At 31.0% G+C, this 17,640-nt stretch overlaps 1 protein-coding gene across 2 annotated transcripts; it reads right to left on the bottom strand.

Moving 5' to 3' along the window:
• Window positions 1–9,393: 9,393 nt before the first annotated feature.
• Window positions 9,394–11,471, bottom strand: LOC140984858 (protein RGF1 INDUCIBLE TRANSCRIPTION FACTOR 1-like). 2 transcript variants are annotated; one of them, XM_073452529.1, is made up of 5 exons: window positions 11,291–11,471; window positions 10,991–11,167; window positions 10,782–10,856; window positions 10,521–10,661; window positions 9,395–9,969 (listed from the first exon to the last, which is right to left on the bottom strand). In XM_073452529.1, the coding sequence occupies exons 1-5, from the start codon at window positions 11,291–11,293 to the stop codon at window positions 9,619–9,621; spliced, it is 747 nt and encodes a 248-aa protein (XP_073308630.1). In that variant the 5' UTR covers window positions 11,294–11,471; the 3' UTR covers window positions 9,395–9,618. The 2 variants fall into 2 exon arrangements, with proteins under 2 accessions (XP_073308629.1, XP_073308630.1); XM_073452528.1 differs by having other exon boundaries at window positions 9,394–9,969; window positions 10,991–11,471.
• Between the last annotated feature and the right edge of the window lie 6,169 nt (window positions 11,472–17,640).

Below are 17,640 nucleotides of genomic sequence, written 5' to 3'. Positions count from 1 at the left end.
ATTAATAAAATAAAAAACAAACGACAAAATTTGTATATATGCACAAAATATGAAAAAAATTAGAAATTAAAATTATAAAAAAAACAAAAATATTTTTAAAAAATAAATTCTTGAATTAAAATATGATTTAAATTTCAATTCAAAACTCTTAAAACTCATGCATAAATAAAATATTATATTTTAAAGAATCTCAAAAAATATTTATAAATTATGAGTGCAATTATAAAATATAATAAGTTTTTAAGGATAAAATTAAGCAAAAAAAAAAAACATCTGAATCTTAATTTTAGCTAAAAATTATAGAAAAAGCAGAAACCAGCGAGAATTCATGAAATATTTCAGACAAGCTCTTCAATGTTATAGATAGCTATATCTCATTTCAAGTGGCTGATTTATATTACTCACACTTGAGGGTTATAAAGCAACTTTGAAAATTTGGTATGGCATTACCATTTACCAATCACACTAGTTTGTCCAAAATTCGGTTGAGTTAACGACTTTGAATTTAGTAATTCACTTCAAGTCAATGTCAATTGGGTAATCAAATGAGTTATGTGTGGAATGGAGCTAAACTGACAAATTGGACACAAAAAAATGGCTAAGTAAGAAGAACAGTTGGGTTATCAAGAATATGCTAACTGAAATGTTAATAACACAAAAATGTTTTTGAATGTTTGGATATTTTAATAACTCCTACATCGCGTCACCCCTTATTCCTTATGGGAATGATGTTCATTAGAAGGTTTTAGAAAATATAATTTTTGTAACAACCCGATTCAGTAGGACTATTACTGTCTAACTGAAACTTCTAGTTTAGCTTACTTATTTAAACAACAAAACTGAACAATACACTAAATATTAGCTTACAAGTATTTTGAAATGAAAATATTAAGCACAAATTGATATTCAATGATCTGATATAATATTTAAGCATGTGCTAAGAAATCTTAAAAACAGTTGGGCTATTGAAAACTTGAATACTTGAACTTATGAGATGATTCCAGATATCCTAACTGATTTACAAATTCCTATATTTATAAACTTGATTCAAAGGTCAATAAAGTCAAATATTATATTTATTTCAAATATGATAGCCGTCAATTCCAAATAGCCACAGATTTATGACAGTTCAGATAGTGTTGGTACAAAATACTTTATTCAATAATTCAGCTTTGTAACTCTGAGTACTCTAACTGATTTTTCAGATAATGTTTCTTTCATTTACTCAACTTTTTTTTAGTTTAGTATATCTTCATTTAATCACTAATATTATTTTTCAATTATGTGTAATTTAATTTTGTTTATAAAAAATAATATTTTAACGTCACATCTACAACATAATATAATTCTCGCAAAATCATGAGATTAAGTTGATTCAACACTGACATCATCATGTAATTGAGTTGTCAATTTCATCTCACTAACATCTTCACACTATTATATTGAACATGCTCTTTGAATTAATACTGAGCAACTTAATTTGAACAAAAACTTTTTAGGCTTCATAAAATAAAAAGACAAATTTAAATACTTGAATGTATGCCCGTATTAATTTTGACTCGTATATTAAGTTAATTTAAAGATGTGAAACAAATTAAAATTTATTATATTATTATAAGTACGATTGGTTGGATTCGTGGGATCGATCGAATCATTTAAACTCACGAAAGATTTGGTAGAATCAACCGTTTATGAACAGAGAAGTTGGCATGGTATATATGTGGCTCGTTGAATCGCATAAATTAATTAAAAAAAATGTACTCTTTACTCGAAAATGTTTTATTTATTTTTTGTCTCAATACATCGGTAGAATATTATTGCCGTATTAATGTCGAGTTTAATTTATCTCGAATTAATTGATTTTGACATGATCAACAAAGTTTGGATAATCAAATTACTTAGACAATATGGATTAATTAGAAGATTTGAGAGATTATGGTAGCAAGAATGATTTAATTTTTTAATTACAACGTTGGGTTGATGAAGAAAGTTTTCGCTTTTACGTGGTTCGAACCCACGCATGAGAGAAGTTTACGTCATTTCAGCTACTCGCTAGCATGTTAAATGACTCAGTTAGGTATTAATAGGGCCAGACCTTTTATGAGGCCAAGGAGGCCACCGCCTCATGACCTTGTCAAGGGGTCCAATATATATTTTGAGTTGATGATTTGTTGAAATAATTTTTTTACCTAATATTAAATAAAAAGAAGATTAATTCGAATATTTTTTGTTTATAATTAATCAAACTCGATATTTTCTTCAAGTTCAGTTTGAACAATTTAAACAATATCAAGAGACTTTGGGTATTTGTTGAATTTGGAGAAGTTAACGAGTTAATCTTTAACTAGCTTCATTAAGTATTATATAGAGGTTCAACCATTTTTTAAGATGCTACAGTGTTTGACAAAACTGAATTATTTATTCTCAAATACTTATATTTGCTTACAAGATTTTGTTAATCATCCTAGTAATAGTTGCATAAACAGAAAGAAGCTTATCGAAGTTGAAGTTAATAAACACTTATTTTCGATCAATGATGTCATAAAATATACTAAATGAGCTAGCTATGTTGTTGATCAACAAAAAAAATGATCCGAAAACTAGATTATACGAATTTGATACATATTTTTTCCCCTAAAATAGTTAGACGATTATTATTTATGTGATTATTTCAAATATTTTTTTTACTTGTTTTTATGTAATATATTGTTCTTGTGTATTTATTATATTTATTATTTGCTAACTGAATTTTAACATTATTTATAAGAGAACTCATTTTTAAATTTTCGTTTCAAGCCCCATCGAACACAGGTACGGCTCTGGGTATTAATATTCTATGTACCTTAAATAGAACACCATATTAATTTTCAGTTTGTGTCAAATTAAGTTAATTAACAAATTTTCAATCGTACAAGTATGGTAATTAAGATCGTTTCTTGCAAGGTACATATTATTTAATTACGGTAGGAAAGATTTCTGTGGACGAGTGCTCACCATTTATCAGCAAGAGAAGCTATCATGGTGCATTGTTCAATTTTGGATTAAAGGAGAAATTCTGAATACTATAATTTTATTTTTTATTTTTTATTTTTTTCTGTATGCACATCGACAGTACGAAACTGAACTTCAAGTTAATATGGATTCTTCGGACTGCTCAAACTCTGTACCTATAACGACAACATTTTTGAATTTAATCTTTAAACAATTCAAAGGTCAATTCATCAAAAGCTTAAAATCTACTCTTGATAACTCCCCCAAAAATCAAGCATATGTGTAGAATTATTTAATAATTAGAGAACTCCTGTACAATCTTATAAAGGCTTCTCGCTTTTTAACATTGAATATTAAAATAATATTCCTTTTATGTTTTCCATGTAAAATGGTTGGGGGAAAGTTAGAACAAGAAATGAGAAAACCCAAACCGTAACACACAGACAAGACAACGAGGGTTATAAGTTCCTAGGAGGAAACAAATCGGACAAGCTCTTGCTTGTTTATCGGTTTTCTTGTTCTTTAGCGCACAGAATTATATTCTAATTTATGGTTGAATTCCTTTAAATTATGATCTAGACAAAAAAATATAAGGTCGAATTGTATTAATTAAAGGCCGACTTAATGACCATTACGTAATTATCAAATATAAACGTGTTTCCAAAAAACCAATCACTTTTACCATTAACATTTGATTTTAGAAGATTCAAGGGGATTAAAAAAATGCTGAATTTGTTATTTACTCTTATTTCACGTCTTTTTATCAATACTCGTGTATATAAGTGATTGGTTTTTGTTGTTATTACATATTCGTGTAGTTAAGAAAAAACCCATATATATGTATGCTTCTTCTTGTTTGGCGGGTGATATATATTGTCAAGTCTTGGGTTCCCAATTGAAAGTGGGTACGCAAGAAGAAGTTGGTCACCCATATATATGCATCCTAAATTTTCACATTCTCATACACCTGCATGTTACAAAAAAAAATTCAGAAACCAATTAATCGAATCCTCCAAAACCTTCATTTGATCTTCAATACATATGTTTTGGTACCAAAACCTTACTCAGCGAACGATTTCATCTAATCTTGTGTTGAAGCTTTAGCCTGATTAATTTGGAGATCTTTCTTCCTTCAAATGTCAGTCATATCATGTCTTGTATTAGTTCTTTTGTGTTCTTTCCATGCATGTAATGCTAGAAGTCTTGGAGTTGTGAATAAGGAACCTACACAAGAATTTCACTCAAAAAGACTGGTAATAAGTTCAAGTCTTGTTTTACTTTAATTCCTATTTGGTAGTGAAGAGTGGATCGGATTTATATATAGGTATTGGAGGCAACCATTCCTTCCTATTCGTGCTGTTTGTCACGACCATTACAATAGTATAATTATTTGGCAACATTTGACTATCATCATCAATTTGTGGCTCCGGTAGATGATTTTGAAAGTATAATTAATGTGGATTTAGGGTTATATGCAGGAAAATGATGAGAATTTGAATGATACTGGGGTTTTGATTCAACATGACAAGCAGTACTCTTCACTGCCTAAAGTATCCGAGGGGGCGAAAAAGGAAGACAAATCTAAGGAAGTGATTAGGGTTAGCAGTGACCATTCCAAAGACCACGGAAATAAGGATGATACAAAGGCGAAAGGCGATCAGATACATGTACCGGATGCCAGACAAAATGAGTCTTTAGAAAGTGTATCTTGGAGGGTGCCTAACAAGAAAAGAGAAGATCCAGAACCAGGGTTTAACTTAGACTATTTGCCGCCGAAAACTCATCCTCCGATTCACAACTGAAGCTCATAATATCACGAACTTGAGGGTACTTTATGTATTATTATCTTCATATATATCGATCAAAGCAATGAGTAGTCAATTTGCAGTGTGTATTTATTTCATTACATTTTAACATTAGCAAGGATGGCCGATTGCTCTGCGAAAGAGGACTGAATTGATCTTGATTAGGGAGAAGACGGGTGGGTCTCTAGGTATTTTTACATGATATATATAATTTAGTCTATAATGCTCATGTTCTTAGACATGATGTACTTATTATAATCATGCCTCACTTATGTACGTATATTTTGATAGTATTAATGGTTAAGGTATTGATAAGTTTTCACGATCGAGTAGTACTTTTTATTGACTCCAGTTCTTCATCCAATTTGTTTCTTGAATTTGTACGTGATCTTGATATGGATATTAGTTCTATCGTTCGGCAACATTTCCGTCTCCAAGATTCATCTTCCCGATTAGGTTTTCCATCATTCTAAATGGTTGTTTGTTGCACGAAAACGAGAATTATTTAGTTATATATTTTTTTACCAGAAATTCATCCTACAAAAAATGTCATGTAGGGTTCTGCTGGTATAATTTTTGTCAGCAATTATTAACTAAATGTCTCAATAAATTAAAAAAAAGGCCGAGTTATAATTTTCACAAGATTCAAATTGATGTGTTCTTTAAAAATATATATCCATACATTTTACTTTGGTTCCCATGTTTTCATTAACAGTACTACTCATCTAAAACAAAAACCAGACACAAGATTGAGCAATTCAAAGCTGTTTCCATATTTGATTTGAAAAATAATTATGCAGCCCTTTTGATGTAAAATAATGAAATCAAATTAATTAACACCTTTGTGATCCAAAAATTAAGGAGATATCGAGCAAATTAAAATATATAATATTGGCAATGATTGTGCCATTTTCACTACGCGAACAAAGGCTCAAAAACATTATCAACATCTTATAATAAATATATAGTTTACTTTTTAATAAATAGTTTCACATTCTATAAAACTATGTAGTTTATCAGAACCAGAACCTTCTTCTTCTCGTTTAATCCATCACGATCACTTGAAAATGTCAGAACGATTCTTGGATTCATTCCCCTTTAAATTCTCTGTATCGGAACAAAAATCGATCAATACGATTAGCAAAATTTTCCTAATTAGATCATAAGTTAATTTTCATTGAATCATATATATATATATATAAGGTGTATATATTTGTTATTGTAACATGCATATTCAAGAAAGTGGAGACAATACCATATATAAAATGTACTGATGTTTTTTGTTTTTTCAAAATTCACATGGAGACAACATAAAAAGAGTCGAATTAACAATTTGAAAGGCACTTGTCTAGTGTCAAGGTAAAAAAATCCGAAACCACATGCAAATAGTGCGTTGGCCGTTTATAAAAACCAGAATGAAATAATTTATTTTACTTATATAAAGGAAAGCCTTTTGGGTACAAAACTGGTGGCCTCAAATCTCAATTGTACGTTGGTGTTGAGCTTGAAACGATTTAATGAATTTGAAAAAATACAATTTATCTATCAAAACCAAATCGAAAGGGGGTTTCTCAAATGTAACTTGAAGTTGTTGGGGCTCATAGGCGGCGCATACATCGCTCGAGACTACGACGTTCCGACTATCAAAGATGAGATCCTAAAGGGGTTTGGGAGAGTCGAAGGAACCTACATGAAGCCCAGAAGGACTCATGAGGAGACATATTCTTCCACTAACCCAGAACCCAAAATAGTAGATTCATCATAATTTCTCATTTTTAGTTACAGTTTTTTACGTTGTATTGCCTACTCGATCTGATTTTAAGATGCTGAATATTATTTCAAGATAATGCTTGATTTTTTTTTTTTTTTTTTTATCGTGGATGAAACAATGATATCGAGTTCAGCAATCGACAATATTTACCTCCGCTCAACTTTATGTTGCATGTGAATGTCGAGGTTATATTAAATTTATTGCTTTAAATATAATTTTTACAATAATTTTTTTATGTAACATAAGAATTCAAAAGTATTGATAAATATTAAAAAAATTATTAATTAGAATACATTAGATATGTTTAATGATATTTTTATTAAATATAAAACAGAATATTTTGTAATTTGAGGAAAAAAAAATGTAAAAAAAAAATTTCATCTTGGATTAGATTCGGCGAGTTTAGTACTACTCTTTGCTGAGTTGGTGTGAGCCGAGCAGAGCTTCGTTACTGATATGAACAGACATACAGAAGTTGAGGGCGTCGAGATATTTCGAGCAAAGTCCTTCCGATGCTTAAGATTATACTAAAAATTATCTATTCATTTTGTATCGTTTTGTTCTATTCTCCCTTTAAGTTACTTGCCATTTTCAAAAATTATATTCCCGACCATATGGTAATTAGTGAGGTAGTTGTATTTGTAGATGTTGCCTCCTGTTATGAGCATTATGCGGGTTCCGAGCAGGATTCCCCTCATGCTCGTAGGCTTCGTAAGATTAGGCCTAATGAAGATCAGCTTACAGCAGCCGAGCTTCCATGGTATGAGGTAGTTGGTTCTTACTTAGATCCTGATAGGGGGGATGACATTAGGAAGATGTCAAGTATATAAAAAAAAAGATACATAGACAACTTATATACTTATAACTATACAAGTGCAAGCTCTTTCTTATAGATATTTTTTGTTGTATGTGATACATTGCATTTGAAAACTTGAATACTGATTCATGAAATAGTGTGTCGTGCACTGGGCCGCCCAGCGTGCCCTTCACTGCCTGGAAAATCAAGGCTTTGTATCCCGCATTGGGCGGCAAAAAATGGTCGCCTTTTGGCTGCCCAGCGCAGACCACACTGCCTAGATTTCCTAGGCAGCTTACCTCGAACTTGGCGACCATAAATGGCTGCCCCATCACCGACCATGCTGCTTGGAAATTTCCAGGCAACTCCTTTGCGAGCTTTGAGTGTTAGTTCAAACTTCGAATCCCAGTGCTATCGTTTCGTGTTTTTCTTAACTTGTTTAATTTCTGTTTATTAAACTTACAAATTCCAACACTTTTTCTTATCATTTAAATTTAAAAATTAATATTTTTTTGAAAAAAAAAACATAAGAGTTGACCTGACTTGGACCCGATGGTTAACTGGGCTCGAACCTAGACCCAAAACCGTCAGGTTCAGAACCCGGATCATAATTGTACAGGGAAAAATCTCGACATTAACCCAACGGTTCCGACCAATAGTGGGATCGGACCCAACTCGACCCGACCCGTGGCTAGGTCTACCTGGACCTTTCTCTCTTGTGAGATCTTTTCCCGAGCTGACATCTGTTCAGACTCCACATAGGGTTTTTGGCTCTTGTTGTGACCTAATTGTACCAAACATGGACCAATCACTTTTTCCGAAACGGGCTCGGATATTCTTTTGTTCGGGTCTTGCTCGAGTCGATCCGCTACACGAGGGTATAAAAAAAATTAGTTTAGCAAAAAATATACCATGAAACATAAATTATTATTCTAAGTTTCGAACGTACTCCATCATCATATCATGGATGTGCTCTAATCCTCTATGCCATAGGTGAGAGGCCCCCATCTCGTTTCCATTGGACTTGTTCCTACAGTGTCCTCAAGCCAATAACCTTGTACGACATTAACAAATTTTTTTGACTACATGTCAACTTCAAAGCTTTAAACAACTTTTTTGTTACTCAGTACAAATAAATTGTGTATATGCTATAATTCATTTGTTCAACTTTTTATCTATTAATTCAATAAAATAGTATTATAGTGAGATTGAAGTTTAATATGTAAAATAAAATAATGTTCAAATTCTAACTTTATTGAAATAATTATATAAAAAAAAAATATCTTGGTGCGTTCACTATATACATGAACATGCTAAAAAAGATCAAATTTCGGTGATAAAATTAATTTAAAAAAACCCCCCAAAAAAGAAACATGGTTTAAATACTGATAATTGTACCTAATTAAGACAAAGTTATCAGTCACAATCTAACAAATTCTGTTTCAATTTGAATTATTCCATAAACCTAAAATTTTTTACGAAGACCTTAAATCTTATGTTAACCTTCGCTAAAAGACGATTAAAACTATATATTTTATGGAATAAAATATTCTTTATGAGTTGTTAAGTATGGGTACAATTACAAATTAGACCCTAACAAGTAGCAGTAGCACACCGATGCAAACTTTAATGTGCCGCGTACGATGTAAACTGGAAGATTAAACCTTAAATTACCAGAGACAAAACACTGATATAAGGACATTATAATTGCGAATAAAAAACCCAACTCCAAACTTGGGCTGGCATCATGCACCAACCAACCCTTTGCTTCCTCAAAATCTTTTTTTAAAAAAAAGTCGAATACAACATAAACATCAAAAATATATTTGAAATTCATTATAATTCGATGTGCAACCTAAATTTAAATTTATTTGTTGTTTCATATATATTAAGAAAAGTATTGGAAATGCTAATCTCACAATTAAAAGTTTTTAATAGGATAAAAAAATATTTAGAAGTAGCTAAATCTCTCTTTTTTTTTCTTTTTTTTTATGTATCTTGGGAATTCAACTTTCTAATCAACAAAAACTATAAGAGTGGAGGTTAAATTGGTGATTCAAATTTATAACTGAGCAGTGAGCAATCACATAGGCCTACACAACACAAAAGATGTGAAAGGAAGCAAGTTTACGCTTCAAAATTTGGAGATGACAATCTCCTTCCCTAAATTGCCCTTGGAAGGATTCACAAATACCAAATCCGTCTCCAACCCGACCCTTTCCTTTAATCCAATCCCACACTATTTCCTATACAAATCAGTAAAACGGAGACCGATGTGGAGTACCCTTCCTCCGGCTCCGTATCACTTCGGATACTTCTAAAACCGGTTCACAAGCCAGACTGTAATCAGACCGGAATCCAGTAAGATTACTTCTTTTCTTCCTCACAACCTCCGTGGTAGCCGTGCAGGTGAAAGCGGGGTAACCCAGTGAACTAGTCGGGTCACCACAGTCGGAACCGGACTCTGAACTTCCCGGACCGGTGGCTTCTAGCACTGAATCGGGTGTCCTTTGGTCGTCATCTAAACCCGGTTCAGGCATTGCAAGAAACTCACACTTGCGTAGATAGTTTGAAACATTGCAGCCACTTCTCAGAACGTGATGAAACTGTGCAAAACAAGAACATAAATTGCAATAAATACAGCTAAAATTATTAATTTTAGTCGATAAATTTTTATTTTTTTTAAAAAAAAAATGAAAGGTGGTTACAGAATCATTTCAAACCAAAAAAAAAATATTCGAAATACTTCCACAAATAAATAGATTTTTCGAGAATAAAACCATTTCCATCAAATTTACGCGAACTCTGATTTTTCACAATTTCCAAAACAATACAATTATTACTCATATCAATCATAACTCTGATAAACCAAATTTCTAAATTTTCTATTATCTCTCATATCCAACATATCATTTCAAGAAATAAATAAATAACCAAATCCCATCCTTCGAAAATGTATACATCAAATTTATGAATCAACCAATCTTCACACTCATTATACACTTGAACTGTATTTTTTAAAAATGATTTATGAAAAAACCAACACGGGAAATATACAAAACAGGTCGGAACTCGGAATCAAAATTCAAGATTTTAGATAATTAAATAAATAGAAATTGTAAAAATCTAGATCAATCAAGAAAGTTAAAAGGAGGACCTTGCAAGAAAGAGAGCAAAAGAGAAATGAGTTTTGCAGGTTCCTGTCGCAACTGATGCACAAGTTGCCGCCGCCTCTGCCTGCCCTCGACTGTGCTCTCTCTTTCAAAAACACTACTTTTGAATTATTCGTGGAATAAGACTGCAAAACATTGAATTTATTTATACTAGAAAGTAAAAACTTGCATTTAAACACAAGAAATCAGATGAAGATTAAAATGGAGAATTAATTAAAAAAAATAGGAAAAATATTAAATTTTACTTGAACTTGAGCACAGTCCATTAATTTATCAGCATCCCCCAGCCTTATAACATCATGATACACATATCTCCGTATCTGAAATCAAACCAAACAAAAAACAAATTAATAAAGTAAACTCCCAAAAATCAAATCAAATCATAGATTAAATTATGGTATTAGATTACGTTTTTGAATGAAGTAAATTTCACTAACTTAGATTAGATACAGACCTGCAAGAGTCGGTGAGAAGGATGATGAATGAAGCAGTGAGGACAAATTCCCTCACAGCAATCCAAACAAAAAACATTCTTTTCGTTCTTCTTCGCATCCTCATGAATCAAACACGTAATAAAGAATTTCTCACGCAAAAGGGCCAAAAGCCACCGTGGAATCTCCGAAGTATCCAACTGCAAACAACAAAACCAAAGTTCCATAAAAGAACCCAGAAAATTACACCCCGTGAAATGAATCGATCAGTGACCACAAAAAGAAAAAAGAAGAGGAAAAAAATGGAAAGTAGAGGAGCCCACCATGACTAAAAATTCAATGGTTTGAAATATGGGCAAATCTATCTATCTATACAATAATTATAGATGTAGGCAACCCATGATCAGAATATCAGGAGGAAAACAAAAAGACTTCGCTGTAAAACAGCACTATAACATACAATGGCTGCACACGTACATTCATAAAGGCTAGTCTCTCTTGTGTATATATTATGTATGTATACATTGTGAGAGAGAGAGAGAGAGAGAGAGAGAGAGAGAGAGAGAGTGTGTGTGATGGTGGATGGGATATGTAGAGCGGCGCCTGCAAAAACTGACACTGGTGGTATTTACTGTTACCAATGAAGGAACAGGAATTGGAGTGGAGGAGTTGGCCTCATTAATTTAAAGTTTTTGTTTTTGTAAAAAATAAAAAAATTTCTTCGGTAATTTTCCTTGGTACTGACCATACCATGCTACCCATTATTTGTAGCAAACCAATATTTTCTGCTCTATCTGTCTTGTACACAGAGATAACCCGATGATATAGGATTTCTCCTCTCATTTTATATGTAGGGATGACATTAGTCATATAATGACGGAACGAGTCCATTGAATCAGAGAAATCGTCTCAGATCTGCTTGTAGATGGTAGACCGATTTCGTCTAATGTAACCCACTCCGAGCGAGCGAGATGAGTTTAATTTAAACTCGGTACATTGTCATCTTTTATACATAACGTGGGAAAAAAATTATCATCGATCAATATGAGTAATTATATTGAATGAATTAAATTGATATGTTTCCTATAAATTGATATGTAAATGGGAGCATCCAGGAGTTTGTTAGGTTCTACAATATGATCTTCTCGTATTAATTGTACTTTACAATTATTATAAAAATAATAACGAGTTCGAAAGAATTCCCACGTGATGATTCGTTTAATAACAGTTTTTTTGAAAAGTATGCACTAAAAAAAAATTAAATGGAGGAGTATAAATTATAATAATTGATGGCTACTTGCACTTAAACATTATTGTTGAAAAGTTTTATTCTAAAACAATAATTGAATTTTTTTCCTTTATATAAAATTATAGATACAATTTCAATTTTAATTTATTTTATTTTTATAAAAGTGTGATAGATATAGTAAAAGTTTTAATTAATAAACAAGTGGTAAAACTAAGGAGTGAGAAAAAATATCATACATTATGATATATCGCATTTATCGTATCGCAAAATACTGTATGTATCAAAATTTTCGGTATCGATATGACATTAAAAAAATTCATATATTTTAAATATTATAATATAATGCCAATTTTGATATCGATATGATATTAAAAAAAATCAATATTTGAATATAACATTCAAAAAATTTCGATGTGAATAACACTAATTTTTTTAAAATTTTGGTATAAAAGTTATTATACTTGATATCATAACAAAATTTTGATATATCAGATTTTTTTGATAAAAATATTATGAAATTTTTGTCGTATCGAAATTTGAATATAATATCAATTGATATCATAATTTTTTTCGATATAATATACGATATTATTAAACTTATACATCGTATCGAACTAGGCTTAAGTAAAACCTTTGAATATACTGGTTAAATAATTGGTGGTACGTAGGAGTAGTTGGATGAATTGCCGGCAAAGCCAGTAAATATCCCTTTCTCTGTATGTCGAGCTGCTAAATGAGAGGACAAAAGAAAGCGACTTTTCTGCCTTCTCGGCTAAAATATTTAGTAATAATAACAACAATAATAATAATAAATTAATGGTGAAATTGAGCTAAACATCAAATATTTTTCTCCAGCTCAATTTTTTGGTTTGTTTTTTTGTTTTTATTGAAAGTCCTCGTCATCGGGTGTCCGAATTGATGAAATACATTATTTATCCTTTCTTTGGTAAACATAGTGACCATTATATTGGACCAGCAGTTGACTAACCAATATCGATGACACATACCACACAATAATCAACTTCAAACAAATAATAACTAGAATACCGTTTTCAACGTATGTCCGAGTTGATGAAATACATTAATATTTGATTAATGATCAAAGATTCGGTTTCTTCATCCAACACTTTCTTGGGCGAATCAGTCACAGAGAGCTTGTTCAATATAATTTACTTGACAAACGTTGTTTGTGTTCTATATTATGTTAGTATGGAATTTATTTAATTTGCATCGAATGGTAAATCCCCACCTAATTAAAAAAAATAACAAGAAGATCTTATCAACATTCAATGGCTCACTGTGAACGCTAGCATAGAATTTTCCATGCAGCTGCGTCGTTGCATGCAATTTTCTTACATTATAATTGTCTAATTGTATGTTGTAATAGTGCTGGTCTGATTTTATCATCAACTATATTATTTTGGCATATTGTTTTAGTAAATTATAACATGGCAAAAACTTGTGTGAGACGGTCTCACGTGTCATATTTGTGAGACGAATCTCTTATTTGGGTCATCCATGAAAAAGTATTACTTTTTAAGCTAAGAGTATTACTTTTTATTGTGAATATGGATAGGGTTGACCCGTCTCACAGATTATAATCTGTGAGACGGTCTCACATGAGACCCACTCTTATAACATATATAAGTATATTAAAAATTAGTTAGATGACACGTGTATTTAGCAGAATTGAAAAAATTTGTAACAAATATTAATTTAAGGATGTCATCTAAATATGGTCATTTACTAAGAACACATAATATATATATTATATATTAGTAGGTCTATTGTCTCACGAATCTTTATCTGTAAAACGGGTCAACCCTACCGAGACTCTTAGTATAAAAATTAATACTTTTTCATGGATGACCCAAAAAAGAGATCCGTATCACAAAATACAACCTGTGAGACCGTCTCACACAAGTTTTTGTCATTATATATATGTAACGTCACATAAATGTCTCCGCTAGATATTTAATAATCAATTTTATATATAAATCAAAATTTTGATTTAAGGCTGTCATTTAAATATGGTAATAAAAGTGGAGTTACATAGCAATTTTATATATAATCAAAATGGTGATTTCATTGCTTCGTAAGATTGTAAAAAGGTATAATTTTTTAAAAATATATAAATCTCTATATTTTATATTATATTAAATATTTCTTTTCCGAAAAAATCTTGATCTGATTTTGGTGTGGAAATTAGAGTGATGGTTTTGCAGCACAGTAATGATCCAATATACTGTTCCACGGAACATAAAGTTTTGAAATAGTTGTGGAAAATCTTGAGTATGATTTGGATTTGCATGGGTAGTCGCGAGGATTTTATAAAAGATATTTAATTAAAATAAATGTGGGCCGTTGACGAAAATGATCGACGACTGGTCAAGATACATAATTATATTAATTTTTATCCTTTAGATAAATCAATAATATTTATATTCACAATAATAAATAATATTATAAAAAATAATATTTTTCATAAATAACTCAAATAGAATATCTCTATCACAAAATTGATTTATTAGTCTTATAAATTTTTTGTGACAACTAAAAGTTTTGGGCCTTTGCATTTATTGTTTGAAATAATAAAAATACAAACGGAATAATAAGTTTACAACGTCACTATTATAATTATGTGATAATAATTAAAAAATTATGGATTCAGCTTAGCAAAGGATTAGAATTGTCTCTATTTAGGATAGTAAATGTTAAAAAAAATAAAAATTATGTGTAATTTCATTAACCGAAGAAGAGAGATCAATATTTTGAACAAATGAAGTGTTAAAAGTAGTTGTTCAGTTAGTCAATTTGTGGATTGAGCTTTAATAACTCTAATGTAAAAACAATATTTATTTTAATAATATTTTACAGTTGTATCCAATTATGACATTTATTTTATCTGTGCACGTTACATACATAAAGCCCTTAAATGTACTAAATATACCATGATATCCGTATCGCAACGTAAGATCATGAAACTCATTAAGAAGTGTATCGTATATTCTAAACATGTTTAAGCCACCTAAAATAAGGATAAAGATAACTAATTAATATCTAAATAGTTGAGAACTTATAGTATTAATTTGTATATTTTAAATAAAATTCTATTATCGATTTTTTTTTTGTCCAAAATGAAATCATTTGGAATGCTACGAGTTCCAACCAAAAATGAGATTGAGCAACGATACATTTTGTCCCATTAAAGTTGTAGCCCAGGCCTGAATCCTTGTAGTATCCGCTAACATAGAAATATCAATTATATAAAATCACAAAATGAAAATTATAAAATCTCACCGATTAATCATAAGTTTAGAACCAACAAAGTCTTTATTTGAATATTTTTGTTTATTTTCTTAGAATTCGAACAAGCTATATTTTTAAATAATCTTTACGGTAGTTTAATTAAAAATATTACAATCTCTTAAATATTATTATATTCATAGTCACCAACAATTTGTAAGTGCTGTCATAATTTCATTTCTTAGAAGTTATTAAAATAAAAATGGGCCACTTAAATCAAAGGTTGCAAATAGTACAGACAGCTAATAATGTATTAAGGCCCAGTCGTCCGCATGCTGATGACATACAATATAAGCAAAAACTTGTGTGTGACGATTTCACGGATCGTATTTTATGAGACGGATATCTTATTTGGGTCATGCATAAAAAAGTATTACTTTTTATGATAAGAGTATTATTTTTTATTGTGAATATCGATAGGGTTGACCAGTCTCACAGATAAAGATTCGTGAGACCGTCTCACAAGAGACCTACTCTACAATACAACCAAAATATTTAAAAAAAAAAACATTATTATGATTTTATTCTCCACGCCACAAAGATAACGAATCTCCATTATTATTATTATTATGATTATTATGATTATTATTATACATGGATATATATTTTTATAAAAACATTTTAACTATATATGTTTTACAAGTCCTTGAGATGAAATCTTACATGATCCTAAGATGAAGTCGGTCAGGTCTAATAACTCAAAGTCCACGTGCTTAGGCCCAACATTGTTTAAATAACCTAATCTCAAGGAGTCTCAACTCGGAGATCGCCGAACCTAGGACGAGAGGCGAACTCCATCAGATGAGGTCGGACGTCCCACGTGGCTCGACGGTCGAAGGAAAGGATCGACATTTAGTGGTTGAAGGCTGAACTATTTTTTTTCGAGATCTGATATGCGTTTAAAGCCAACAGAAGATCTCATTAGAAGTGGTTTGTGTCAATTTGGAGAAGTGTCCCCCAAATTAGGAGTGATTAGGACAGGTAGTAGTTGCTTAAGAATTATCTTTTTAGTCCACAATCAACGATTTCCTAGATTGGTAATTCTTGGAAAGAACTTACCCAAGACCCTTGAACTAAGTCTTTATAACTCCCGATAGAGAGACTTCTCAGTAGATGACAAATTGAGTATTCGCATTTCGGTGAGAGTATATTTTAGGACAGTGAACTTGCTCTAGTTTAGAGGTAATCAATCTTGATACGGTGTGTAGACCTCGTCATTTTTCTAATAATAGTATTTTATTTTCTCTATAAATATCGTGTTTGTTTCACATTTTCAAATAATGTGTCTTGCATCCACTTTTCAATATATATTTTTCAATGTCGACATGAGTGTCGAAGATGATACACTGGAGTACACCTCTAGCCCCTTTCTAACGTTCATTATTTGGTTTCAGGTAGCTAGCCCATCTAAATCTTTTAGTTTGGATATTTGGTCTATCAAGCCAACATCCACTTCATTCGGTTGTTATCGGGAATATTGACCTATATTTTCACGAGAGTATCATTGTGGAAACAATGTCATTTTCTGTATCGTTCCAATTTTATCGAATGTTGACGAAGAGACGAAACAATGCTATTTTCGCTAAATAGTTGTAGTATGTTTTCAATTTGATGTTAAGTTAACATCTTTTTTTAATATTAAACAATAATCACAAAATTAGTTCTTCTTATTTAAGACTTTTGACTACATTAATTTAATCAATATAACAAGTGGTAGAAAGATTAATTCTATTAGAAGCAGTATTTCAAAATCAGACCGGACCGGATCGATCGATTCGACTAAGAACCAGTCATGGGTCCAGTCCGGAGAAAATTATTTGATAACCGTTTTAATGGTCAAACTTGACAGAACCGGTAAAAATAGGCTGTGAACTGAGAAATCGGTTAAACTCAGACCGATCATCTGTTGAACAACTCGATCAGTTGAACTATTTTTTAAGATAGATCAATTCGATCAAGTTATGAAAATATTCATAAGAATGTCCGATCATGTCCTAAGATATGTAAACTTTACCACTTGCATAGTTGGTGAGGAAAAGTTCAATACTGCTGTTTCTTTAGTAAGAAGTCAATTCTATATGTTTCAAGTCCGATTCAGATTAGATTTTATCACATGCA

The sequence above is a fragment of the Primulina huaijiensis genome, chromosome 9 (assembly GCF_012295235.1).
Source record: "Primulina huaijiensis isolate GDHJ02 chromosome 9, ASM1229523v2, whole genome shotgun sequence".
Classification (NCBI taxonomy): domain Eukaryota; kingdom Viridiplantae; phylum Streptophyta; class Magnoliopsida; order Lamiales; family Gesneriaceae; genus Primulina; species Primulina huaijiensis.
This window is presented reverse-complemented; position numbering and strand designations above follow the sequence as displayed.